The sequence below is a fragment of the Ursus arctos genome, unplaced genomic scaffold (assembly GCF_023065955.2).
Source record: "Ursus arctos isolate Adak ecotype North America unplaced genomic scaffold, UrsArc2.0 scaffold_17, whole genome shotgun sequence".
NCBI lineage: Eukaryota > Metazoa > Chordata > Mammalia > Carnivora > Ursidae > Ursus > Ursus arctos.
In genome coordinates this window covers 27514386-27540967 of record NW_026622841.1, presented here as the reverse complement: position 1 = coordinate 27540967, position 26582 = coordinate 27514386, and the positions used below count along the sequence as shown (strand labels likewise).

At 42.4% G+C, this 26582-nt stretch overlaps 1 protein-coding gene across 1 annotated transcript in view; it reads left to right on the top strand.

Annotated features, from left to right (window-relative positions):
- SETBP1 (SET binding protein 1) overlaps nucleotides 1-19504 on the top strand; it is a 363337-nt gene extending 343833 nt beyond the window's left edge. The window contains 2 exon segments of the mRNA XM_044382971.3: nucleotides 14070-14491; nucleotides 14493-19504. Coding sequence (XP_044238906.3) covers nucleotides 14070-14491; nucleotides 14493-14693 — 623 coding nt within the window. The 3' untranslated portion in view covers nucleotides 14694-19504.
- Nucleotides 19505-26582: the final 7078 nt, after the last annotated feature.

Sequence of the window (26582 nt, the reverse complement as noted above, 5' to 3'; positions counted from 1 at the left end):
GACTTACTCATCCATTCCCTTGGGTAATTGGCTGAGTCTTTCTGAGACTTCTGAGTCTCAGTTTTCCCATCACTGAAATGGGAAAAGTAATTTCCGCCTTTTTGGCAGTGGTGAGAAAGAAATAGCAGGTGAAAACACCAATCACGTATTCAAAACAATATATCACTGTGTCATGGCCCCTCTCATGTCAAGAATGAAGTCATGCCGTGTCATGATTTAATCATGTTAAGTCATAATTTAGTCATGTTATGACTCAGATCATAACCTCCATTAACTATGTTTGGAAATCTTATCCTCACTCCTTGTTCCAAATACTCCTATCTCAGAGCACAGTCAAAGCTCCTCCCTACCCGTGAGGGTATTAAATGCTCTACCGAGTTCATCTTACTGGAACTTCTATAAGGCTTTGTTACAACTGTCAAATAATTTTTAAGTACCTGGCACGCTGATACATACAAGTATAAGATCGGCCCCTGCCCTGGGGAACTTCCATGCTGTTTGGAAAGGCCCGAGTCCCAAACATAAGATGACCAAATAATATTAACAAGTGAATAAAGACAATCTCAGATGCTAACAGAGAGATCACTGAGCAATTGATAAGTTATTAATTTCCAACCCAGTGGTACTCGGGAGCTCGAGGGACATGATAAAATGATCCAGGAAGAGAGGAGCTAAAAGCACTTTCTGGGGATGGATTGAATTAAATACGCAGACAAGCAGCAGGGGCAGATTTACGGCATCTCTGAGCTCGGAGCATATGTGGAGATGATGACCAGTGAGGCTGGAAGAGAGGTTAGGCATCGGAATATGGGGTACCTGAAATTCTAGAATGAGGCACAGTGACCCTGGTGAAAGGCAGTGATGGCAAACAGCAGCCATGAGTCGATGGCTACCTGCAGTCATGCTTCAACTGGCCTACAGGGGGTTATACATTCTTAAAAAAATTAATGTGTCAACATCAGAAGACTTACCTAATAATCAGGAGTTTTGGCGTTTTGAAACTCAGACGACCTGATGACTTTGGGCTCAGATTCCTGGCATCAGTCGACCGATACAGAATAATATCCACCCCATTAAATGGACCATATTCTCTTTTGTTTCTCATCCCCCCTCTCCCCGCTTCCTTCAGGGTCCTGACCAACTTCACTCATTATACTGGCAGCCTGGCCCCCTAGAGGGAGCCATCAAAGGCGTTCGGACTGGACAGAGTAAGAGGATCGAAACAATGTGCAGGGACGCCTAACCTAGCAGAAGTAGCATGAGCGGTCCATAGTAACATCTTGTGTTATTTAACTGTGGAGTTCGGAGGTTGGAAGAGGCCTTTGAGATTGTGAAATTGACAGAAATTTGGCACTCTGATGCAGTCAATAGTAGAAAAGTAACAGGGAAACCCAAGCTTTCTTACTCTCTCTAGCTCCCCGTCATCTTTGCTTCCTTAAGGAAATATGGTACGAAACTGGCTTTGAAATAGGGCAGCCCTTGCTTGAATCCTGAGTCCATACTCTAAGATGTGTGCCCTTGGAAAAACCATTCAGCCTCCAAGGTTCCTGTTCTCATCTCTGTACAACCGAGGTAGTAATGTCCTCATGCGGTTGTGATCACAATTAAATGAGGAAACGTGAAATACTGCAGCCCACTGTGGGTGCTCCAAAAATGGTCATTTCTTCCCCTTTCCCTTAGTCTCATATGACAGCAGGAATGCTGCTTGGTATAGTCTCACCTGGAGTGTCTATGGTGTGATACGAAGTAGAGGTTACCAAAGTAAATGATCAAAAACCCAGCACACACCCCCCAGCAAAGAATGAAAGTCCTTGTTCTCCCCTCCCCACCCCCACAAAGGACTCCTAAAATGTGACATCTGTTACTTAAATGTCCTTTGTAATTCACTCTGTTTGTTTTACGAGATCTGCTTTTGAAAGGAGCGCAAGGAGGGAACTCGGCGCCTCCCCCTCTCAGATTTCCGCCTGTTGAATCCTCTTCCCCAGCAATTGTTACATGTCCCCTTGATACCTTGTTCAGCTAAGGGAGACCAGATAACCTTCATGCAATAATGAGGAAACACACATTTCTGTTACCAATGAGCAGTTTCAAAAGACAAAGAGAAGGTGCTAATGGAGGGAATTTCAACTGTTCAGTGATCCCAGTGATGTCTGAACACCCTGTGTGGCCTGGACCCAGGGCTTGCCCCATAAAGATGACAGAGCTCAGAACAAAAGAGAGTAAGCCTCATATTACCTTGCAATTCAGTGGGGGAGGGAGGCCAGCCTCCTGCTGCGTTCCTGGGTGGCTAGGTATAGTTTCAATGCTCAAAAACACTCCTCCAAGGAGTTTTCCTGCCCTCCGATACCTGAAGGTATCTTGAGAGGACTTTCCTTATTCTGAAACCCAGGTTTGTTAGTGCTCGAATCGCCGCAGTCCTGGTCTTTGTCTCATGCGTCATGCCAGAGTTAAGTGATTTGGGCTTTACATATGGAAAGTTCGTTTTGTTGTGTAATTAATAGGAAGCAGACTTTGGGAAGCTGATGATCCAGGCCCTTATTTATATGAGAGCATATGTCTATGTTTTGTTTATGACTCACTCTCTTACTCCACGCATTGTAACTTGGGTTTGTTTACACTAACTTTTCCTAGAATCCAAGCCACATGGTATATGAGCCAATAATTTATGGTCTCTAAAAGGGAAAGATGATGAATGAGCTTTTTCCTCTTAAATTGTCAAATCTTAAACTGAGGAAGAAGTATTTGCTGCCTTGAGTCTGTCCAAGCTTGTATTTGGTGGGGGGAAAAAAGGTAATGTGAAAACTTAAAAAAAAAAAAAAAAAAAACCTGCTGGCATAGCGCTCTAACTTGAATGTATAGATATTTGCCAAGAAAACATATGACCACTCCCCCACAATATACCACGTATTCTGATTCAAATGTTCAGCAATGAAGAGCCCATTCATCCTCTCTGCTCTGATCTCTCTATCCCTCTGTCCCTGTCCCTCGCTCCTTTTTTTTTTTTGATGTTAGATAAGTAATATATAATAGGTACATGTCTCCCTTTTTCAGAGGCCCCAGAATTTTAATCAATCTGTGGGCTTAAATGTTCAAGCTGTTTTTCTTAAAGGCACTTTGTAAATGTCAAACTTACTTTTGGCGTCGATTTTCCACTTCACCCGTGGAGCGGCTGGGACATCAGTACTGCCGTGGTTTTGGTCATAGCTCAGATACTCCAAACAGTTAATGGTGCTCTGAGGAGAGTAGGGAACAGCTGAAATACGTGAAGATCTAATTTAATTTACAGTGATTTGGATCCCCTTCAATAAATCCTTTCACATTTCACACACAGCCTTTACAAAATAGACAGTAAGTGTTGGTTTAGGTCAAGTCACGTAATTGATTTCAATTCAAGTAAGTCAGCTGAGCTCTGTGCTGGTCACGTGGGGGAGGGAGGCACGGAACTGAGTGTCTAGCACAGAGCCTGGCACCGAGCGGGCTCAGTCAGTGCTTCTTCCAAGAATGAATAAGAATGGATAAGGCATGGTTCTTGTTCCTTAAGAAAACACAGTTTAAAAGGAGAGAGAAATGCAGATGAATCCCAAAATCTTAACACAGGACAGACTATATGAAATGCTGCCAGAAAGATACAAGCAATGTAGAGAGGACCAAAAAGATTAATATTGAAATGAGAGTCCTCAGTGGCTTTTAGAGGAGTACCTAATTAAACTGAATTCCAGCAGAAATTGGAAAGCACTAGATGCATACTGAGTATTGTTTGTTGTTGTTGTTGTTGTTTTTCCCCTTTCCTTTTCTTTTCTCACGAGGGCAGGAGAATTGCCTCTGGATAAAAGAAAAATGTAAGACTACCCCCCGCCCCTGCCATCCAGCATCAGATGCAATATCCTCTCTGACAGAAATAATAGAGTTGGGCACACACCTGTAGGCAATGCAAAGTCCTTGTTTCTGTGGCACATCCGTCATCTGCTAACCAGACAGACACGAAAATATGTGAAAGTCTCAAGCAGTGGGTAGACATTGCTTGTTTTTATGAAGAATACAGGGATATTTTGTTGTGTAAATTGCCATTTTTTCTTGAAAAACCTGAATAAAGAGAAAAACAATAGCATGCATTTTGAGTCACTTGAATCAAGCCCAAAAGGAGTTAAAGGGACAGTCGTTAACTCTGAGGGTATTCGAACCCTCTGGAAATTCTACAAATCTGGGCAGTCTTTGAGAAAACAAAATTAAGATTCAAAACTTTCATAACAGACTAGAACACTGGACTAAAACCAATAAAATTAAACTTTGCAGATTTTAATAGAAAGCTTGTATTTAAACTCAAAAACCAATTCACATAGCAATGGCCAGGTTTGGTGGCAGTTTATATGAAAGCATCTAAGGGGGTTAATTGAGTTTCTATTTAGTGTGAGCCAACAGTGTGATGTGGGGGGGGGGGTGCTTTGCAGGTTTTATTTATTTATTTTTTATGTAGCTCTCATTAACAGAAGTATAGTGCCTTGATCACAGAAATTAATCAACCCAATCTTTCTGCATAATCATTTCATACTTGGAAAATCAGTTCAATTCCAGGCACCAAAATTTAAGATGAGATTTGGCAGATGCTAAAGTCTCCAGAGGGACATGATCAAAATGGAATATAGTCTAGAATTCATTTCATATGAAACACAGACGAAGGATGTGAGAGGTCTTACCTGCAACAGAGAAGACTTGGAGATGTTTGACTTTTTTTGTTTGTTTTGTGTTTTTGTTTTTTGTTTAACAGAATTGTATTTATTTAGTAAGGGTCCTGCCAAGAAGTCAAGATATTTGTCTGGAAACACAGAACTGAGGGGTGAAAAGTCTAGACTAGAACCTTATTCTCATAATGTCCCAGGCAATATGTTTTCTATCAGGTCACAAACAACCAGCCTTAGTTTTTAAGTAAACAAATACAATTACTAAAACCAGGAAGAAAATAAACATGGATTACCTACTATTTGATGGAATTCTTCAAGCGCTAGCATGGTCAACAGGATTTATTTTATCTGAGCCTCAATATTAAATATGTGAACATTTTCATAAGATCATATTTGGTGCATTCTTCTTTGTTCTTCCCTGTTTTCTTTCTTTCTTTTTTTCAAAATTTAAACGAGAGAAAATCTCTCACCATCAAGTACGAACACACAGCTACAATAATTGGTGTATTATATAAGGGATGGTATTTATGGTTAAGGATACAGTTATGCCACGTTTGAGAGGAAAGAAAAAAAGAAATATAAAGAGCCCTTTGAGAGGGTGCGACCACCCCCGCCATGTGACCACCTGGCGTGCTGTGAGACTCGGCAGATGTAGCGTCAAACTTTTTGGCGTTAACTGCATTTCTCTCCAGCCTCTCAACTTGTCTAGTCAGTCTGCTGGGGCTTGAGCCACAGGCAGCAGACAAAAGCCAAAGTTAATCAAAAGGAACAGGGTAGGTCTCAGTGGCCCCCTTACTCCTGTCTCAGAGTGCCACTACTCACAGTTCCCTCCATGCCAAACACCCAGGAAGGCATGGTGGCCCTAACACGCAGCACCCCCAGGAAGACTCCCAGCTCCGGAAGCCTCCTCCGGTGGACCCCTGCAGGGCAGTTATGCCCAGGGCACCACAGAGACAGAGTCAGCGCCTCTGCTGATGGTGCCCTGATCTCTGAGCTCTCTCCCTTCGCCCAGCCCTCTCAGGCCTCCCTGAGTCCGGGTCACTACCCCTGAAGGCTCTCTGAGCACCCTGGCTGTGTTCCTGCGTGGAGCCGGTTCTTTCTGGAGACAAGGTGCCACCGCCTTTATCTGTCCAAAGCCACAAGTGGTTTCCCCAAAACTCAACTCAGGAGAAGACTGGCCTTATTCCCCCGTGGTCAGAGAAGTCGAGGATTCTGAAAACCTGGGCAGCAGGACCTTGAGACTGCCTAACTAAAGACAGGAGGTCTGCCTCGAGCCCCATTGTAGCAGCTCTCCGTGGAGAGGACACTCTTCCCACGGCCACGGAATTACATGTGATTCCATTAAAGTGGCTCTAGGGAATATGAAGATGAGTGATAGCCAGGCTTTGGTCTCCAGGAGCTTACGATGTGAAATAATCCGGCAAGAAATCTTAAGCAAGCATCTACTGCGAAAAAGGCACTGCGCTCTTTGTTAGGGGATGAAGGAGAGCACACGGCGTCTGTCTTCAAGACGCTTGAAGCCCTCGTCCACCGCGTGCTCATAGAAAGTTAAGATCTTCGAGAATTAAATCCTGAGTGAACAAACGCTTCAGGAGTTTAGAAAGGGAAAGGACAACTTCAAAGCAGCCCCAGTTTTTGATCATGTGGTGATATCAGTAACATGATTTTGAACAGTTACCCCATTCAAAATGTATGCACCCATCTTTTCAAATACAAATTTCAAAAGGATGAGATAAATCTGAAATCATATTGTTAAAATGACTTTAAATTTCACTTCATTTTGTTATGAATGAAACGAAAATATTTTCACCATCATCAAAATGTTACACTCATTTTAATATTTCTAATGTTTTAGGAAGGCCAATTGAATGAGTTTGAGTACTTCTTTTTGAAAACCTTGGGTTGTTTTTGTTTTAACACTTGTGATAAAGCAATTTGAAGCTCTGATTTCAAATTCTGTTTGTTTCAATATTTGTTAGTAGATGTTGTAGGTTAAAAGGGTATGTCACATAAACATACGTCCAAAAGGAGAAAGTGCATCATTTTGCTTATATCAGAATGCTGATTTTTTTTTTTCCAATCCCATCCATCAATTAAACAAAGGTTGTTGTTGAAATTTGGCTAACCAACTTCCTTAACAATCAGATGGTCTTGCATATCAAAAGGCATTGCATTTTTTAATGAGTTCAAATCTCAGAAACTCTTCATTTGAAAGTTAACTCTGTTTACGAGATTTCTTAATTTGCAGATTTAAGGGATTTTATAGGTTACAGTATATCGTTTCAGCAACAAAATTGCCAAACAGTGGAAACATTTTCAGTTTTCAAAAATGCTATCTCAAGTATTGAGTTTCTTCCTAAAAGCAGTTACATTCTTGCCCATTTTATCCTAACGAGACATTAAGTTTTTGCTTGTGTTTTTTACTGACAGCCCATTGACAGCACAGAAAAGGTGAGAACATTTAGAACCCTTGTCTTTTTATACAAGAAATTGCCAAAATTCATCTCCGAAAATGGCAATTCTTACACAGTTTGCTTAGGGAAACCAGTAAAACTCTGCGTGGCGTATAACTTATTTCATGGATTTTCCTGATCTTATTTCAAAGTTTTGTTTTTTGTTTTTTTCCTTTTCAAAGACCTTGATTTTGTAATGAATCAGGAGGGCTGACCTATCGTAGCATTTTGAATGTAGGACATGACAACACCCCAAAAGTAATAAACTGACAGGATGCCTGTCAACCCTTTAAATGAATGTGGCCTCTCCTTCTTCTCCTGGGTCCCTCCAGCCCAGCTGTGACAGGTGACACATCATCTGATTTACAGCCCACATAAGGCCATCACAGTTGCTCCAAATATTAAGGATTAGAATGCTTAACTTCTTATTTTTTTAGATAAAAAAATAAGTAATATAAATAGAAACTATTTCATATGCTTTTCCTTGTGGCCGGGTAGAGAGTCTCCTCCATGGGAAACGTGCACCCCACTAAGGAAGTGGTTGAGGGGAGAGGTGATCAGAGCTGGAGAGGCACAGAGGGCGTGAGCAGGGTGGGCAGGGCGGCACAAGCGGGAGAGTGTGAGGCAAGCTCCTGGATCCCTCATGCCAGTAATGCCTCCCAGAAAATCTAGGGGAGGCACCCTGGTGGCCTTTGCCTCTTCAGAGCTCCCCATGTAACATGCACACCCCTCCCTTCATTTCTCCATCAGCCAAAAGGCCCACTTCACCTCCACCCATGGGAGAATGTGAAATAAGAGCAAATGTGAAATAAGAGCAAAACCAAACCAGGGTCCCCGCAAGCCATTGCGGCCCGGACAGGAAGTTGTCCTGGGAGAATCAGGTGGGGACTGTGCTTCGAAAAAGCGAGTCACGTTTCTGGAGAAACCCCAAACTGTATCAAGATGCCTTTAAAAACAGAATGGAAACACCTTTCTATCGTGACAAATCTCCCACATCTGCTACCCCTTAATTCTAAATTACAACTTTGAAATTGGAAAGCAGTCCTAGAGTACTTGTGCTGATGACCAGCAGCAACTGAGGGGGGCCCTGCCTTATAGAGGCCTCAGCAGCAGAGGCAACTCGCCATCTTTTTAAAAAGAGCCTTTAAGACCAGGATTGTGTAAGGTTAATTTAAATTCTAAGGAAAAAGGAAGACAGTGTGCATGCCAAGGCAAGTCGCTTCATACATCCCATTAAAAAATAAAAGGCAGCATTAGGAGCACAAGAGATCATTACTGAGTTAAGTACAAAGTTCCCTCGAAGGGCAGGATTTCGTGGGAGAATATTAAACAAGTGAATTCCCTTGAGCTTGTATTTGCTGACCACGTAGCGTAGACCAGATCGTGTACCACTGTGTGAACGAGCCTGTGCTGGGGCCCCTGGGAGTGCAAAGAAAAGACGAGGCTTTTGCCTTGGAAGGATCTTAACGTGAATTACCATACAATGCAATTCCCACCGCAGCTGTCTGCCTTGACTGAGGGAGACGCTGTTCCAGCCCTTTCCACCCTGGAAGGCAACTCCAGGCAGCTCAGCAGTCCCCAATATCGCCCGACCTCCCTGTAGGGATATTTAAACTGCAAGAAACATCCTAATGAGTCTAGAGATGAATTTACTTCCCTCTCTGACGCACCCAAAACTTTCTTGTTAAACTAGAGTGTGTCTTGCACGTGGACAAAGTAGCCTCCAAACCACTAGCACCTACTTGAGGGCAACTTTCTGTATAACAAAGCCTTGTTAGCCTTTATCTTGCTCACAGTCCCTGGCCTCCATCTGCAGTCAGAGCGCAAAACACAGGGCTAAGTCCAGTCTTTGATTATCATAAAAGATGTGACAAAATCAACAAATGCCTCTGAGCCAATCCTCGGATAATGGGAGCAGAAAGATAGAAAAGCTAGATCTGGGCCCAAAACCAAGTCAACCATTTGCATGACAATTTTAAAGACAGAGAAAGGTCTAGAAGATGATTTGCTTTGCAGAGTTATGAAGACATGAATTTTCATTTTGCCTTGGCCACTCGTAATTATTTTTTAAAACTAACAAAGAACAGGCAAGATATGGATCCATTATAAGAAGGAGAGCAAATATGGAATCAATCTTTGCTGCAAAAGCCCAGAAATTACTGTCTAATAATGAAACAATTTGCAGAGAGAAAAATCTGAAAACATTTAGAGGGACAATGAAATCATAAGCAATAAGGAGAAAGATTTGTGAAAATCAAACACTGCCAAATCCAAAGTACCCCCCCACACACAGACACACACCACTAGGATTTCAAAATCATTAGAAGGAATAAATGTTGTAGAAAGCCACTTCACATTTTGGAAGGCAACTGATAATGAGAATAGGAAAGAATGACAGCAATCTTTAAATCTAGAAGGGAATTTTGAGAGCATCTAGTCTAACTGTCCAATGTAATAGATGAAGAAAGATCCAGAGGGGCTAAGAGGTTCGTCCTAGTTCGGACCGGTTTCCAGCTGCCCCCACAGAGTCCTTCCCGCGGCCCTGAATTCTGCTATGCTTCAGATGCAGGGGTAACAAACCTGAACTGAAATATTTGGATTATGCATACAGGGACAAAATAATATTCAGATGTCCAGTAGATGTGATCCCCCTCCTCTAGAGTTTATGATGTCAAAGAAAGAGGGATATTAAGTCTTCACACCTGATGGCATCAATGGAGATGGGGCCCTGATAGGTTCATTCAGTTGATCGCAGCATAAAACCCAGAGCTCTCATTCTTTTCCTATCCCATTAAGCCAGGAGGGTAGCTACCAGCAGGAATTTTCTAGGGAGATGATGCATGCCTTTCGCCGAGGACGTTTCTTATCCTTCAAAAATTATTTAGGGAACATAGAGCCCAAGCCCTCTACAGTCCTAAGATTCTAAGAAAGACATTTTATTGGCACAAAAAAAAAAAAAAAGTATAGGTTTTTAACCCTGTATTACGGAATTATCGAGTCTATACCAAAGTGGGCAGAAGAGCATAATAAACTCCGTGTACCCATTACTCACTCAGGCTCAACAATATCAATTCAGAGTCAATCTTATTTCATCAATACTTCCACTTCCTTTCTCCCTTCCTTGTTATTCTAAAGCTGATCCCAGATGATACCATGTGACTTCATCCACAAATATTTTAGCAAATATTTCTAAAAGATGGGCACTTTAAAAAATTATCATAATGCAATTACCATGCCTAAGAAAATAAACAGTAGTTAAATGATATCATGAAATGCCCAGACAGGGTTCAGATCTCCATGAATTCATGAAATATGATCTCTTTTGACAGTTTGTTTAAACGGGCAGCAGAATATGGTCATTTTATCTCTTAAGTCTCGTTTAATGTACAGTCCCACCCCCTCCCCTGCCTTTCCCTCCTTGCATCTTATTTGTTAAGGCACCAGGTGGTTTGTCCAGAGTTTCCCACAGTCTGTGTTTTCCTGAATGAACCCAGTGTCCCTCTGTAGTTCTTGGTGACGGGGACGAGAGCTGAGCTGCCCAGGACGGCAGCCACTAGCCCCATGGAGATATTTAGATTTAAGTTAAATTAAAAATGCAGTGTCTTAGCCACACCAGCCGCATTTCAGGTGCTTTGGGGCCACACGTGGCTAGGGGCTTCCAAGTGGGAAGGACAGATACAGAGCATTTCCACCACCGCAGAAAATCCTACAGGACTGCACACCACTAGAGGCTCCCTAAAGTGCCCGGGGGTAGCTTTGGAGAGAAGAAAGAGTGAAGTCTCAGCCAGCTAGTCTCAGCTCACAGCTGAGCTTCTGCGTTGTAGTTACTTTAAACCTCCACACCTGGACATTGAGAATGAAATAAAAATTCAAGGGATCTGTGTTTTTAAATTTTTATGAATAATGTATTTACAAGTACTTTTATTCATTTTTGTTATTCAACATTTTTTTTAGATTTAACCACACTGATATATTATTTGTAGCTTTTTCCTTTTGACAGAAGTATAATATTCTGTGGTTTGATGGTATCACAATTGATTGATTATCCCTTTAACATTTAGATTGTTTTCAGTCTTCTGAGTTTCAAGGAACATCCTGGTATGTCCTCAGCCTCCTGCTACAAATGAGTAAAGGAGGCAGCCTGGACACAATCTGTGGGACATTGAGCACACCCATCTTCGGTGCCTCTGGTCACTGCCCAGCTGCTCTCCAATACGATGATATGAGTTTCCACTCCCACCAACAGTGTGCAAGGGTCCCCACCTCCTTACAGCATCGCCGGCATTAGGTGGTTTCAGCCTGGTCATTTTTCCTAATACAGGTTCATGCATAAGTAGTAAAAGTATAAATACAAGCATGGGATGGGATGGGATGGGATGGGATGGGAAAGGGAAAGGGGAAGGGAAAGGAAGGGGGAAAGGGAGGGAGAAAGGAGCACTGACTTAGCTGAATCTAAAGTATTTTCTTTCCTTAAAAATATAATGTATATATGGTGAAAGTTAACATTTGTTCAATGTGAATGGTGGGTGCAGAGGAGTTGCTAATGATATTTTTAGTACCGTTTGGTACATTTACACTACTCAGAATCAACTTATTTCATAATCATTTTTCAATGCAAGGGCTTAATAAAATATTATGCAGCATATAACACATTACTGAATACGGTATTATCTACTAGGTTCCTTTGTTTGTTTGTTTTTTGACACTTCATGCTAAAAAGAAAACACCGCGAGGGACAAGCCAGTGCTTGTATTTATCCCCGATGACCTGTAGGTCATAGTTTTTCAGTTAGGGTTTACTCCGTCAAATATTGCCAGCTAATTACCTAAAAATGTTTAACTTTTTACCTGTATGCTATATTATATATTACTTAGCGTTTTCTTCCCCCAAAGATGATATAAGCCAATGAAAAGGTAAACTGCCAGTGCAGTCTGTATTTGGAAGAATGCCCGAGGTCTCGTGGAGTCCTTCCGACTCGTTCTCATGTTCTCATCCACTGTGTGGACGAGGTAGATGGCCTGGCTGGGACATGGAGGCTGGCTAGCTCTTCCTGTCACTGTATTCGCAGCGGTTGCTTTTAAAATCCAAACCAGATCTCTTTTAGAGAACACTGTGACTCTAAGGCAGCAATGATTAGTGTGATTCATCAGTCCAAAACAATTTTTAAATGCCGTCCATGGGCAAGGCACCATGCTATGCTCTGTGAGGACATAAAGACGGACAAAAACTGGTCCCCGCATCTGGGAACTTACAATCGAGCAACCTTTTTCTTTCACAACACTAACTACAAGCATTTTATTTTTGTGCTCAGAAGCTCACTCTGGCTCTGTTCTATTTTGATCTTTATAACTTATTTTAAAGATTGTTCAGTAGTTATTCATTGCTCAGTAAGTCTTACAGTGACCTTGGGCCAAAAGCAGTAACATTTTGACCTGTCCTGTGGAACTCAGAGCTTCCCACTCCATAAAGCCAGTGGCGTAAATAACTTCAAATAATCCCCTCCTGGAGTCTTTGTCAGACACGGCATGAGAGAGAAAGGGGGTAAAGCAGGGAAAGGAATAAAGTGGGAGTGCCCCAGAATAAGCAAGAGCGGTATCCATGATTTCAGCATTTTTGTTCCTCATTTCCCTTAAGATATTTATTCCGCCTCTCTACTGGTTGAAAAAAACAGGGAATAACACGGCAAACCACGATGCCAAAAGGAAACACATTTCCTTTCAGTCTCGTAATGTTTAGTAGGGTCAGCATCTTCTCCAGGGGCGTCTTTGGGGTTGAGCATTTAGGGTGTATCACAGCAGCAAAAAACCAAGTGAGGACACACTTCTTGAGTTCATGGAAAGGGAGGGGCCAGTGTGAAGATGGGGCAGCAGAGTATGCATGAGCGCCTCTGTGTGTGTGTGTGTGTGTGTGTGTGTGTGTGTGTGTGTGTGTGTGTGTACACATGGATGTACATGCGTGCCTGCTTGTGAACAGCGCGGGGAGAAAGGATGACCTAAAGGCAGAAGGTCTGCTACGTCTTGCAGCCATTCACGCTTTACAGTGTCCATTGCTCAGAGGGCTGGTTAGCGGTGGTGGTACCGGGCTTCTGGAGATGAGAAGTTTGACTCCCACAGTACAGGTGCCTCTGGCCAGCAGGATAGGAAAAGAGCTCTTTGCAAACAACAAACAGCCCAGTAGTGGGAGTGTGAATGACTGAGAAACGCCTGGCTGATTTCCCTCGAGGTTTCCAGAGGCTGCATGGCTTAGGAGGGAGTCGGTCTGTTGGACGCTATCAGGCAATGTGACAAATCCAGAATGTTGGGGGGCAAAAATTAGAGAGATGGTGTCATCCCAAATAGAGTGTCCCAGAAAATTATCCTCTATTCTGTGGAGGAGGGTGAGAAGTAAATAGGTTCACGTACATACATACTCCCCATGAGGTCAAGGCGTGTCTTTTTTGAGGTTGATAGTACCTATGAATGATCCAGATTGCTTGTTATAAAGGACTGTCATTTTTTTTCATTCAGCATCTTCTACAAAAAGAGAAAGCCTAACCTAATCCTAAATTCAATCAGATCAGATGTCAAAGGGCTGAATAAATAATAAAAGTCATCATAGGGAAAGATAATGGGAACGTTGATTCTGACCTTGACCCCCAGGGTAGAGCTTCCTACAAAGGTACGAGCTTCGGTTTTTAAGTCTTAAGAATGGGAACAAGAGTATTTCACAGAATTGTTGTGAAGACTGAAATGGTATAAATAGGAATGCCGGGTACACAGAAGATATTTAACCCATGTTTATTTTTATTATTTTCAATTTTCATAAAGAGAAAGGAAGGCTAGATCCTGGGTCCCATCGATAGCATTTCTTCTCCAGAATCCGCCCGGCCAAATACACGGCCAAGGCTGGGTCTGGGGCAGCTTGCCTCGTGCTCAACCTTCTCTCTTCCGTCCTGCAGCCAGCTCCTCCCTGAAGAAGCGATTCAAGCGGCGGGAGATCGAGGCCATCCAGTGCGAGGTGCGCAAGATGTGCAACTACACCAAGATCCTGTCCACCAAGAAGAACCTGGACCACGTAAACAAGATCCTGAAGGCCAAGCGGCTGCAGAGACAATCAAAGACAGGCAACAACTTCGTCAAGAAGAGGAGAGGGCGTCCCCGAAAGCAGCCCACCCAGTTCGATGAGGACTCCAGAGACCAAATGCCGGTGCTGGAAAAATGCATCGACCTTCCCAGCAAGAGGGGGCAGAAGCCGAGCCTGAGCCCGCTCGTCTTGGAGCCAGCAGCCAGCCAAGACACCATCATGGCCACCATCGAGGCGGTCATCCACATGGCCCGGGAGGCACCGCCCCTGCCCCCGCCGCCGCCGCCGCCCCTCCCGCCCCCCGCCGCCGCCGCCGCCGCCCCCGCCCCCACCCCTGCCCAAGACCCCCCGAGGAGGAGGGAAGAGGAAACACAAACCTCAGCCTCCCGCCCAGCCCCCTCAGCAGCCGCCCCCGCAGCAGCCCCTGCCCCAGGAAGAGGAGGTGAAGGCCAAAAGGCAGAGGAAGTCCCGAGGAAGTGAGAGCGATGGCCTTCCCTAGGGTGGGTCTGGGCGTCTGAACCTGGGGCTGGGGGAACTGACGCATTGGAAGTGCAGTGAGCCGGGGTGGGGGCGGAATCCCACGCTTCAGGGACACCGATGCCCTTCTCTCCAGAAGCTGGGCAGGCAGAATCGCGCCAGATGACGGGGTGGAGCCATCAGTAGCTCTTGGGAAAGCAAAGCAGGGGGACGCCTTCAAAAGAAGCTCGTCTGTGCTTTACAGCAGTTCCAAACCACGCGGCACTTCAGTGTGGCTAGATCCTTTGCGGGCTAGCAGAAGACCCATGGAGGAGGAGAAAGCCGGTGGTGCTCTCTGACGGCCACCTGACCTCCTGCATCCAAGGTGCGTCTCTGATTCCATTGCATTTGCTGGCCAGGAAAATTGAAAGGGAAGCACCCTCAATTAGGAAACATTCCAAGGGGAGAAAAGCTGCAAATTTCTCGACTGGCTTTGTTGTAACCCATTTCCATTTAATTGGTTTTTACTTTTATTTTGGTTTTTTCCAAGCTCGGCTAGGCTTTGGGGCACCAACATCATCTTCAGGTGACCTGAATCTTTCCGTTAACCATACAGTTTCTCAGACGGATTCGTCATCAGAAGGTGGAATTCTAGTGATCGGCAACCTTAGACGTGCATTCATATTCTTCTGTATGCCTCCTCTGTACCACACAGATAACTAGCATAGTCGGTTCCTAGTTTTCCTTTGCGCATTGTACTTCCATATACCTTTTCATTAACTTACTTGCTGCCTTCTTTTCCTTGGTACACACCTAAATAAGGTAAACGTTATGTGTGTGGTAATGTTCACCCTTGGCATGCTGTCCCAAGGAACCTGGCTTTGAATCCCAATCATTGTGAGACAGATAACTCAGTATTGATAGAGCCTTTTTAATAAGTGATTTAGAGCAGCCGAGGATATGTTGGCCGGGGTGTCAACCAGGTTATTTTTATACTTAAAACATATCAGCAGAGAATAGGCAGAATAAAATGGTTTTAATAACCCACAGCAAATGGAATAACTGACAAATCACCAAAAATTGAAACCCCAGACCCACCAGAAATACAAATGTCTAGCAATGCCTTGGTATGTGAATTTTCATACAAGTAACTATCATAGGTCGTTGAAAAAAGGAAACAAAAAGACAATAGAATAAGTTCATTATCTCTTGATAATTATTTCTTAAAAGCAAATGGGAGTAAGTGTTCTTATCTGAAAAAAAAAAAGAAAAGAAAATGCTCAAAGGGTATCACCACTCCAATTGTATCAAGCCACCTTGGACAAAGTATCCAAATTGTGGTTGCCTTAATAAACTAAAACATTTTTGTACATAATGTAATTATAAATCTATCAGTCTGCATGGATGCAAACTGTGTGTGACAAATCGTCTTTTAAATGGTCAATTTCAACTGTACATTTCTCATCCAAGTTGTACTCTAGCCATCGGTTTAGCGTGGACAGATATTCCATCTCTATCACCCATTTCCACAGCTCAAGTAAAACATGTTAAGAAGACTCAGAATGAATATGAAGTTATTCCATTGCCGTAGATGTTTTCTAAAAGTCAGATGTGGAAATTTCAAATAAGTATTTTCAATTTCCTTCCTTCCTCCTCCCCTTACCTTCCCCAAGACATCAAACACCTGGCATGGTAGATTATAAAGAGAGAGACACTGAGAGACAGAATTCAATTTTCTAATGGGAATTAGAATATCTGGTTTACCTCCAAATTAAGTTTTCTTTACAGGAAGTTGGGACTGGCTGGAAATTGTATTATCACTTCAGACCACAACACTATTTCCTTAGAGAGAGATGGATTTTTGTTAGGAACACAGGAGAATAAGGGATGGGGTATCTATGGGAGTAAATTTAAAAATCCCAAGTTAATATGCTGGCGAACATCACTGCTCTGCCATGGCACTGACAATTGGTTGAAATTACTCCCGGAGTCATCCTCTTCTGCACTGTCTCCTTGGACTTAACATCATTTGCTACCCACTAGGTCAGTCGCATTTAATCCTAGCAATATGTAAGTTTAAAGGGATGTGTTCTCCTATACTTGAAAGCTTCTATCATGGATACTCCGTCTGTGACCTAGGTGGACCTTTGGCATTTCACACAAGTTGAACAGCAAAATCAAACCAGCCACTTTGAATTTGTCATTCCCAAGCCATGTCTGAGTGGTTCTAAAGTCACCGGAGAGGAAGATTTAAATTAGCCCTGCTCACCCCACTATTGCTATGAAAGAGCAACCATTTTCATTCCAATTAAACCATAAAGGAGTTTCTCTCCTGTCAGACTCTGAAAAATCATTTCCTTCATTCTTTCTTTCGCCCTCCTTCCTTCTGGTGTTGTAGTACCGTTTCCCCAACCAAGTCTGTGAGGAGACTAAATCTTCCTGCAGACGAGGACGAGCTGGCACTCTCTAAGCTTCTTAAGGAAGGACCCAACCCCTAATTGACATTAACCTCTAGTTGGAGAGAAATTTCCGATAAATTAAGGATGCATTAGAATTTCCTGGAGGTTATACAGCAGGCTTGTAACTTACACGTAAATTCAGTTCTACAGTTGTCATGCGAGTTAAATGCAAATCCTCCACACTTACGACCCTAAGAATAGATTAGAAAACTGCAGAGGACCCCGAGTGAGACAAGCTGAGTGGCCCGTGGAAGGCGGAAGCAAGTCTCGGCACCTGTCAGCTTCCTGTCTCCCCTGCCCAGCGCCCCTTCAATGTCACGTGACATTTTTTCTTTTTCTTCTACCTTCCATTAACTTAACTCATCTCGCTGGTACAACCATTTCCTTATTCTCTAACTAACCCCTTCCCAATAGCCTCTCCTCTCCTGTCCAGGCTCAACACTAGGCCAGTCTAGTTTCACCTCTCATTCACTGCAGACCTAGGAGGAGAACCCCAACAATCCTGACCCGACCCGAGGAGTCTCACCGACTTCTGGGGCTGCATTTTTATTTAGAGAAGATGTCATTGGGGATGCACGGGACTCCATAAACACCTCCACAAATTATTTCATTAGAAAGCTCTTGTTTTTGTTTTTGTTTTTTTTTTTGTTGTTGTTTTTTCTGGAATACTTTCCTTAAGCAAGCAGGCATGAACCCACTTATAGGGAGTCTGACTAGGGGTGAGCAAAGGATGAAACTGAGAGGTAAAAGCCTCCTTGTAGGTGATGATGGGTCTCTGATCCACCTTGCTAAGTGGCTGAGGAACCACTCGCTTTTCAACCCCTCATCTCAAATGAAAGATACAGAAGTCTAACTTCCTCTAATAGCATGGCTCTGGCTACAACCCAAGGAAGATAGGTCAAAAGAAAGGAGAGCATGTCAGGAGCTGGTTTGTGACTTGGCAGGACCGGGACTCAACAGCCACTGACAGCCCGGAGTAGGTGACTAAGGGCTGACAGAGGATTAGCATGTTAACTTGGCTGCTGTCCGGAGTGGGAGGCCATGTTCCATGGCAGCCGGGATTTGTGTTCTGCACATTGCTGGCTCTATAAATATGATAAGCAAGTGGTGACAGAATTATAGTATAAGGTGATGTACTACATGCAGATCATAAAGGATTTGGTTTTAGTACTTTAGTAGAAAATCCCACTCCTACAGCTTATTACCCAACAATATTCAGATAATGAGTTTTTGGAGAATATTTTTTCCCTACCACTAGGAAGATTTACCTGGGAACTGTCTAAAGTCTATACGTATATTTCCAAAGCCTTTAAATGCCAACTGTAGCATGGAGAGAGACGGGGTGGCAGAAGCCGAAATGCCTCAAAAGCCATTTAAGTGTTACATTGCAGGATTTTCAGTCCTTCTCGTCATGTAAAAGTAGATAAATATAGACATTATTCTCAACACTACCCTATAGTATCACAATGGTCCAAATGCCAGAGCTTACAGATAATGTCATCACAGTGCCTAGAAACTCGAACTGTAATATACCGTAGCATTTTCTTGGTGTTTTTTAAAGTTTCTTTCCACAATACAAGGCTCCCTCTGCCTCTTGTTTCTTGGAGAGTTTGCCCCACTGATGAGTCTTTCCTCCTGTGGGACTCGGTCTTTTGGGGAACAGTCTTAGAAGCACATATCAACCAAGGAAGAAACTTCCTGGATATCGATTGCCCGCTTCCCCAGGTATAATAAACACTACGGGGCGGGGGGGGGGGAAGGATTGAGAAGAGCTGCCACCGGTCAACACAGAAGGGCAGTTCCAACCTAGGTTGGTGTCTTTCTTTTCTTCCTTTTTTAAAAAATCTATTTCTTAAATAATAATAAATGCACATGATGTGTTAAATATGTATATATATATTTCAAAAGAAAAAAATGGGGCACAAGATTGTCTTATAAGTCGTGCTGGCTAATTTTTAGTTTGTATTCATAAGTGGTTTTTAAAAGCCTTTTTTAAAGTGTAATTTGCATGTTCTACTTTGATTGTATGTAAACATATTTTAGAACAAAAAATGTATTTGTATTTTATTGAATATAGAGGCAAGAAAATTGTACATTGTTTGAAATGTTCTTTTTGTAACAGTTTTTATTCATAAAGCATTTTTGTACATTTAAACTGAACACGGCCGTGCTGTTAATTGAGGCGTAGCTACATCTTGGCATGCTTTCCTGTCATGCTCCTCCATGGTCTTAGATGTTGGGTTTTAAACATTTTTTCTAAAAGAAAGCTCAGTCTTTTTCGCTACCAGATCAGGTTAGCACAGTATAGAGCACTTAACTATTAAAAAAAAAAAAAAGTTAATCCTATTCATATGTTATTCATTGTGTGAAATTAAAGACATTCAATTCAGTCTAACATGAGTTGTGAATTCTTTTGTTTTATTTTCCATCTGGTTCACATCACTAAGGAGTTTAAGAGTATTTGGGGGGTCTTTGCTCACACAAACTGGATATAGAATCATTGAGAAAATTCTAACCAAACTTCTGCCTTTTGTATGAATCTGGGAAGTACATTTTGGGCAAGATTTGAGGCTGATTTACTGGGTTACTGCTCAGAATATATTCCAACTGGACGTAAAGCCAATGGCTGATTCAAAGAACCGGTCGGACCTCTGCTGAAAGCAATCAGAGTTTGTTGTATCATGTTGAAGACCCATCCTGTCCTAAATTTTTAGAACATTATGGATGGGGATTAAGCTTTCTTACCAAATATCCGATGATGTCAGATATCTGAAGGATAGATCCCTGGCTGGATTGAAAGTTTGGAGTGATAGGAAAGGCTAGTTAATCAACCACAGACGGTTCTGGATCACCTAGCCAAAGACTACCGGTCAGAACAGGACCCTGAAGACAAGGGCCAGGAGTCAGAGGTCCTTGTTCCGAAGGAACTTACAAGGCCTGAGTGTGAAAAACAAACTCGCAGTTCTAAGTGAAATGTGGTAAGTGGTAAGAGTGATGGGGGTCTCAGAAGAAGCGGGAAGCCCCCAGGCTGGCACTGTCTTTTCTTCCCACTCTGTTCCAACTTTGCATTTAGAGTCACGTTGTTTTTTAAAGTCCTTTTGAAGTATAATTCGCATGTTCTACTTGGAGAGTATGTAAACATACGTACATTTATGTATTTTTCATTCTTTAATCTGACGTACCACTTTCAAAAGCCAACAAGGTGCGTAGGAAATGCTGTGAGCAGCTCTCATCCCTAACTATCCATCGGACCCGCTGTGACATTTATCAGGACTTCAGGTTTTTGCAGCACCCACAGGGGAACAGGGGAGGTCTGATGGGATGAACGGAAGTCGTCAGTAGGTTATCAGGGCAGCCTCGGTGGTCCGAGCACCGGTGCTTTAGGTAGCCTCCTGAGACTCAGAGAATTCGGTCAGCAACCTCTAACAAAGTAGCATTTGCCCTCTTTTCCCTCTCTGCTGACTCTCTTGCACTGAACCAGGAAAATTTAAAGCCTTATATAGTCCTCTTTCCAAATCGGGTTCATTAGACCAGTGGTATTTCTGAAATCAGTAGTGACTTCCCAGAGTAGCCCTAATCTCTTCCCACCAGCAGGAACAAAGCTGTTGGAATGGATTGGCCCATCTTTTGGGGATTTTAATCAGTCCACAGAGTGGCAATGTGCTGACAAAGATTCTTGGGAAAATCAAATGTGTTCGCACATGGGGCTGGTATGAATCTCAGGCTGCAAATAGGTGGGTGGCAGGAATAGATATCGTTAAATTTCTCTGCAGCTCAACAATATTAATTTTTAAGCCCCCATTCCACCAGCATAGCAGATCTCAGTTCCAGACTTAGGGGTCCGCTTTCTAACCTAGAGGGGAAGGAAGGAACGGTCACTTAGAAAACCTTGCTCCAACTTTCTTCCAGATTGTTTCTCTGTGCCCCAGTCCTTTCTACTTCCCTAGTTCCTAGGCATTCGAAACTGAAAAGCCAGGGGGAAAAAAGTCTTTAATTTTTTTCCCCTCTGCTTTCTGCTGTCAGATACATGCCCTGAGGGGACGAGCACAAACCAGCCTCGCTGCCTGGACTGGGGGAGGACACCGGTAGCACAGTGGCCATACTGGAAATCAGTTAGGACTTTAAAAATCTTAACCTGTCACACATGTGATAGGGAGTGAGGACAATAGGATATGAAAAGCTACAGGATTTGCCAAGGCTCTTTACAAGTTAGATGAGATAATGACCGGGTGGGAAAGGGATCCAGAAGGGGGCAAACAGTGTTGTGTGTCTCTACTGTTACTAGTAACACTTTCACTTTCATGGGAAACGCCCACATCCAGGGTTTTCTTTGTTACACAGTGGTGGCAGTGCACTTCCTAATGTGTCACAAGGGTTTTTGTTTACAGAATTAATTAAAGGGAAGACTGGTTCCAAATGTTATTGACATTTATCTATGCTAAACTGGAAAGTAACAAATTAGAAATAGTAAAACTCTAAAAGGGTTAGAAACCACACATCGTCTCTCATTACTAAGCTTGATATTTTAAAACGTAATTCTCCCGTTTTTAGTGGATAGAGCAGGAAAGTAAGAATTGAGAGACCTGGGATGTATTTCCACTCGGTCACTGAAAGAATCCTGTGCCCAGGTGCAAAACTTACTGGAGTCTCCCTTGCTTACTCGCAAATGGAAGGTTGAACTCGCAAGGACATCTGCACTCTAAAGTCTCCAGTGCTGCCATTTTGCGCCTTGCTGCCATTTTGCGCCTTCCAAACAGGTCCCAACTTGAGTTTCCATTTTTATCCCCCACCATTGTGTAAAGCCAAGAACATGTTGGGGTTGTCACCTCAACATAGTCTATCCTACCTGACCAAAGGATGTGAAGGTATGGAAGATTAGTGGGGGAAAAAAAAAAGAATCATGAGGACATATATATAATCAAGTTTTTCCTTCCTTTTTTTTCCTTATTTCCTTCCCTTTCTGCACATTGCCAAGTACCAAAAATGTAAGGATGAGCAAGGAAGAGAAAGCCTCACTGAACTTCATGCAAGCAAATCCAGATCACAAACTCCCTGCTCCCATTCTCAAACTGTCCAACTTCTTCTCGTCTTTCAAAGTTCAATTCGAACCCCACCTCAGGGAAGTTTCATGTCCACAACCCACAAATTCTCAAGCCATTCTTTTTGTTACTGCTCTTAATAATGACACATGTGACAGAGTATAATCCTCAGCCAGAGCTACCATGGCCGGTTGTGGAGGTTGTGCCCTGCACAAGCAGACCTGGCTGAGAAAGAAAGTAGGGGCTGAAATCCAGCCTGCACAGTCCTTGTCAAGCCGCACACCCCTGCTGTGGCGTCTCCCCCAGATAGGCATCTTCAGCTTAAAAAAAATTTGAGATCTGTGTGTCTCTGGAAGGTAGAGATGATCTCTGCTGCTTCTTCCCAGACCATCCCTGTTGCCCTTGCCCCTGAGGCCCCCAAGACCAGTCTTCCAAGATTTCCCTCACTGCGTTCATTACTACTACTCCAGAAGACCCCAAATCCATCTCCAAACTAAACGACTGGAAGAAAAAATGAAACAAGATGTGATGGTTCATTTTGTGTGTCAGCCTGACTGGCCACAGGTTGCCCAGATGAAACATTGCTTTCAGTGTGTCTGTGAGGGGGTTTCCAGGTGCGACTTGTGTTCGAATCAGTAGACTGAGTTAAGCGGATTGCCCTCCCCGGTGTGGCTAGGCCTCATCCGGTCTGCGAGGGCCTGGTTAGAACAAGAGGAAGAAGGGGGAATTCACCTCTCCTCTTCTGCCTCGCTGCTGAGAGGGAACCTCTCCAGGCACACCTCATCTTCTGCCCTCTGACTGGGATTCCCGCCGTCAGCTCCCCAGGTTCTCAAGCCTTTGAGTGTGGACTGAAGGACACCATTGGCTTTCCTGGGCCTCCAACTTGCAGACGGCCGACTGTGGGACTTCTCGGCCTCCATTACCAAGTGAGCCAACTCCTTTAAAAAAATCTCTCTCTCTCTCTCTCTCTCTCTCAATCTCTGTATATAAATATAATCTCCTATTGGTTCTTTTCCTCCTCTGGAGAATCCTAATACAACCAGACACCAGCCTGTGCAAACATGTCAGGTAGTCTCAGAGTCACATCCCCATGACTATAACTTGCTAAGCTAGCGGATGTCTCAAGTCTCAGAAGGTCTCCAATACTCCAAAGACTTTGGAAACTTTGATTTTGAAATAATTATAGCTCAGGAATATAATTTGAAGTCCAGGGCAACACTCTCCCAACAGCTTCCCCCACCCCATGTCAACATCCCATACAACCACAGTACAACAACAAAACCAAGACATTAACATTGGCACAGATCACAGCATATTCAGATATTACGAGTTAGACATGAACTCGTGTGTGTGTGTATGCGTGCGCACACAGATCTATGCAGTTTTGTCACGTGGCTAGCCCTGTGTAAAAACGCCCCAGTCAGTCAGTATACCGTCACCACAAAGATTTCCCTCTGCTGACCACTCCCTCCCTCACCATCCTAATCCCTGGCAAGCACTAATGTGTGCTCCAGACCAACAATTTTCTTATTTCAAGAACGTTACATAAATGGAATTGTGCAATATGTAGCCTTTTTAAAATAAAGTCTATTTTTAGAACAGTTTTAGATTTACAAAAAGTTGTAAAGATAGTACAGAGAGTTCCCATAAACCCTGTAATAAGGCCAGTTTCCCTTATCAGTAACATCTTACAGTATAGTGTGGCATCTATGTCACAATTAATAAATTATTACATTATTATTAACTCTATACTATTCAGCTATCTTTAGTTTTTAGCTAATATCCATTTTTATGTTCTGGAATCCCTTCCAGGAGACCACGTTACATTTAGTCATGTCTCCTTAGGCTCCTCTTAGCTGAGACAGGTTCTCAGACTTTCCTTGTTTTTAATAACCTTGACCATTTTGAGGAGCATTGGCCACGTGTGTCCCTCAGTTGGGTTTGCCTGATGTTTTTCTCATTAGACCGGGGTCATATGTTCTTGAGAAGATGACCACAGAGGTAAAGTGTCCATACTATTAAGACTTATCACTGCTGATTTTAACCTTGACCACCTGGCTGGTAAGTTGCTTCCAACCCTCTCCCCCCACTTTCTCATACTTTGATCTTTGCAAGGAACTCACTACATAGAACCCACACTTACAAAATGGAGAGTTATGCTTCTCTCCTTTGGGGCTGCGTATCCACATAAATTACTTGAAATCCTTATGCACAGAAAAGTGGGTTTTTTTTTAATACTTCTTATTTTGAAATAATTTTAGGCTTACAGAAATGTTGCTGAAACAGTACAGGATTCTATTTAATGCCTCCACCCAGCTTCCCCTAATGTTAACATCTTACATAGCCATAGTACAATTATCAAAATTAAGAAATTAACTTTGAAACACTATTATTAGCTGAAATACAGACTTTAGATTCTACCATTTTTTTCCAAAAATGTCTTTTTTTAATCTTTTAAAACATTTAATTGTGGTAAAAAACACATGACATAAAATTTATCATCTTGACCATTTTTAAGTGCACACTTCAGTAGTGTTAAGTACTGTTGTGCAACTAATCTCCAAAACTTCATCTTGCAAAACTGAAACTCTGTATGCATTAACAGCAACTCCCCATTCCCCCTCTCCCCAGCCCGTGGCATTCTACTTCCTGTTTCTCTGAGTTTGACTACTCTAGATATCTCATATAAGTGGAATCATACAGAAATTGTCTTTTACACCATTTATTTAATTACTGATTTATATTGATTGGACTCATGGATATTGATTTTATATTCTGGGCTATATTCTAATACCACCTGATTTATTTTGTTGCTTAAATTATTAGAATTATAGCCATTGGGAATTCTTTCAATTGGCTCCTATATTTCTTTGACATATCCTCATCATTGTGTGTGCATAATTTTTTGGTGGGGGGTGGTGGGGGATGGTGGCACTTTTTACTCTCTGGCATTATAAGATGTTCCAGGCTCATCTTGTATATTTCCTGTCCCAGTCCTAGAATTAAGCATTTCTCTAAGGATCTGAGTTCCTTTTATTAAAGAATGGTATTAGAAGCCAAGATATGGGCACTAGGTTTGCATATTGCTATTGGTATGTCATTACTTCTTGACCCTCTCAGCTGGCAAAGCAAGGAAATATATATGCGTATACTAACCGGTGTATGTACACTATAGATAAATATTTTTATATGCAACCATCTGTATCTCTATTAAGCTAAACGTGAGTCTAAACCAGTATATCGAACTGTAATAAATTGCCACATGATCATTCTAGCCTCCTTCTCTTGTTTATCTGTAACCTCCCACTCCAGCAGACAAAACCCAGTTCTCATCATCTGCCATTCATTTACTCAATTGTTTCATTCCAGTAAACCAGTATCAGAGTAGTTGACTTGAACCTATGCTTTCAAATTGCTCCTTTTTTTTTAATTAGCATAATTTTTTTGAGGTTTATCCAAGTTGTATGTTTCAGTAGTGGGTTTCACCTCATTGCTAAGTAGTACTCTATGGCATGGATAGATCAGGGTTTTTCAACTATTCACCCACCTAAGGACATGTGGGTAGTTTCTAATTTGGGGCTATTACAAATAAAGTTGCTATGAACATTGATATGCAAGTAACTGTGTGGAAATACATCTTAATTTATCTGGGAAAATTGCCCCAAACTCCAATTGCTGGGCTATATGGTCAATCCATTTTTAGTTTTGAATGGAACTGGTAAATGGTTTTTTAGAGCTGTTACACCATTTTACATTCCCACCAGCAACGTATGAATAATCCAGTTTCTCTGCATCCTCGCTAACATTCGATGTTTGTTCTCGCTTCCTTCCATTTTAGCCATTCTGATAGGTGCACAGTAATAACTCATCATGGTTTAAATTTGCATTTCTATAATGGCTAATAATGCTGAACATCTTTTCATGCGTTTGCCATCTGTATATCCTCTTCAGCGCAATGTCTATGCATGAATTTTGCCCCTTTTCTAATTAGATTTGTTTTAATGCTGAGTTTTGAGAATGTTTTATATATTCTAAATATAAGGCTTTATTGGGCATGTGACTTGCAAATATTTTTTTCCTAGTCTATAATTTGTCTTTTCAGTTACATTTAAAGTCTTAAAACATGAGTGTTATTCACATTTTAGCATGAGGAAACAGGCTCAACAAGATAAAGGACTTGTTTTTTAAATACACAGTTATTAAGGGCATAGCTGGGATTAGAACTTGTACATGCTAACTCTTAGCCAAGCGCTTTTCTATAATGGACCATAATCTTGGTGATGTCACACTTGGTAATGTGTTTCCCTTTCTTGATGCCAAAGACTCTTTCAATTAATAATAGACTGTTATTTTGGAAGAAACCTTAGAAAGATTATAGCTCAAGTCCTTCCATTTACGAATGATAAAAGTGAGCACATGGAGATGAAATGAATC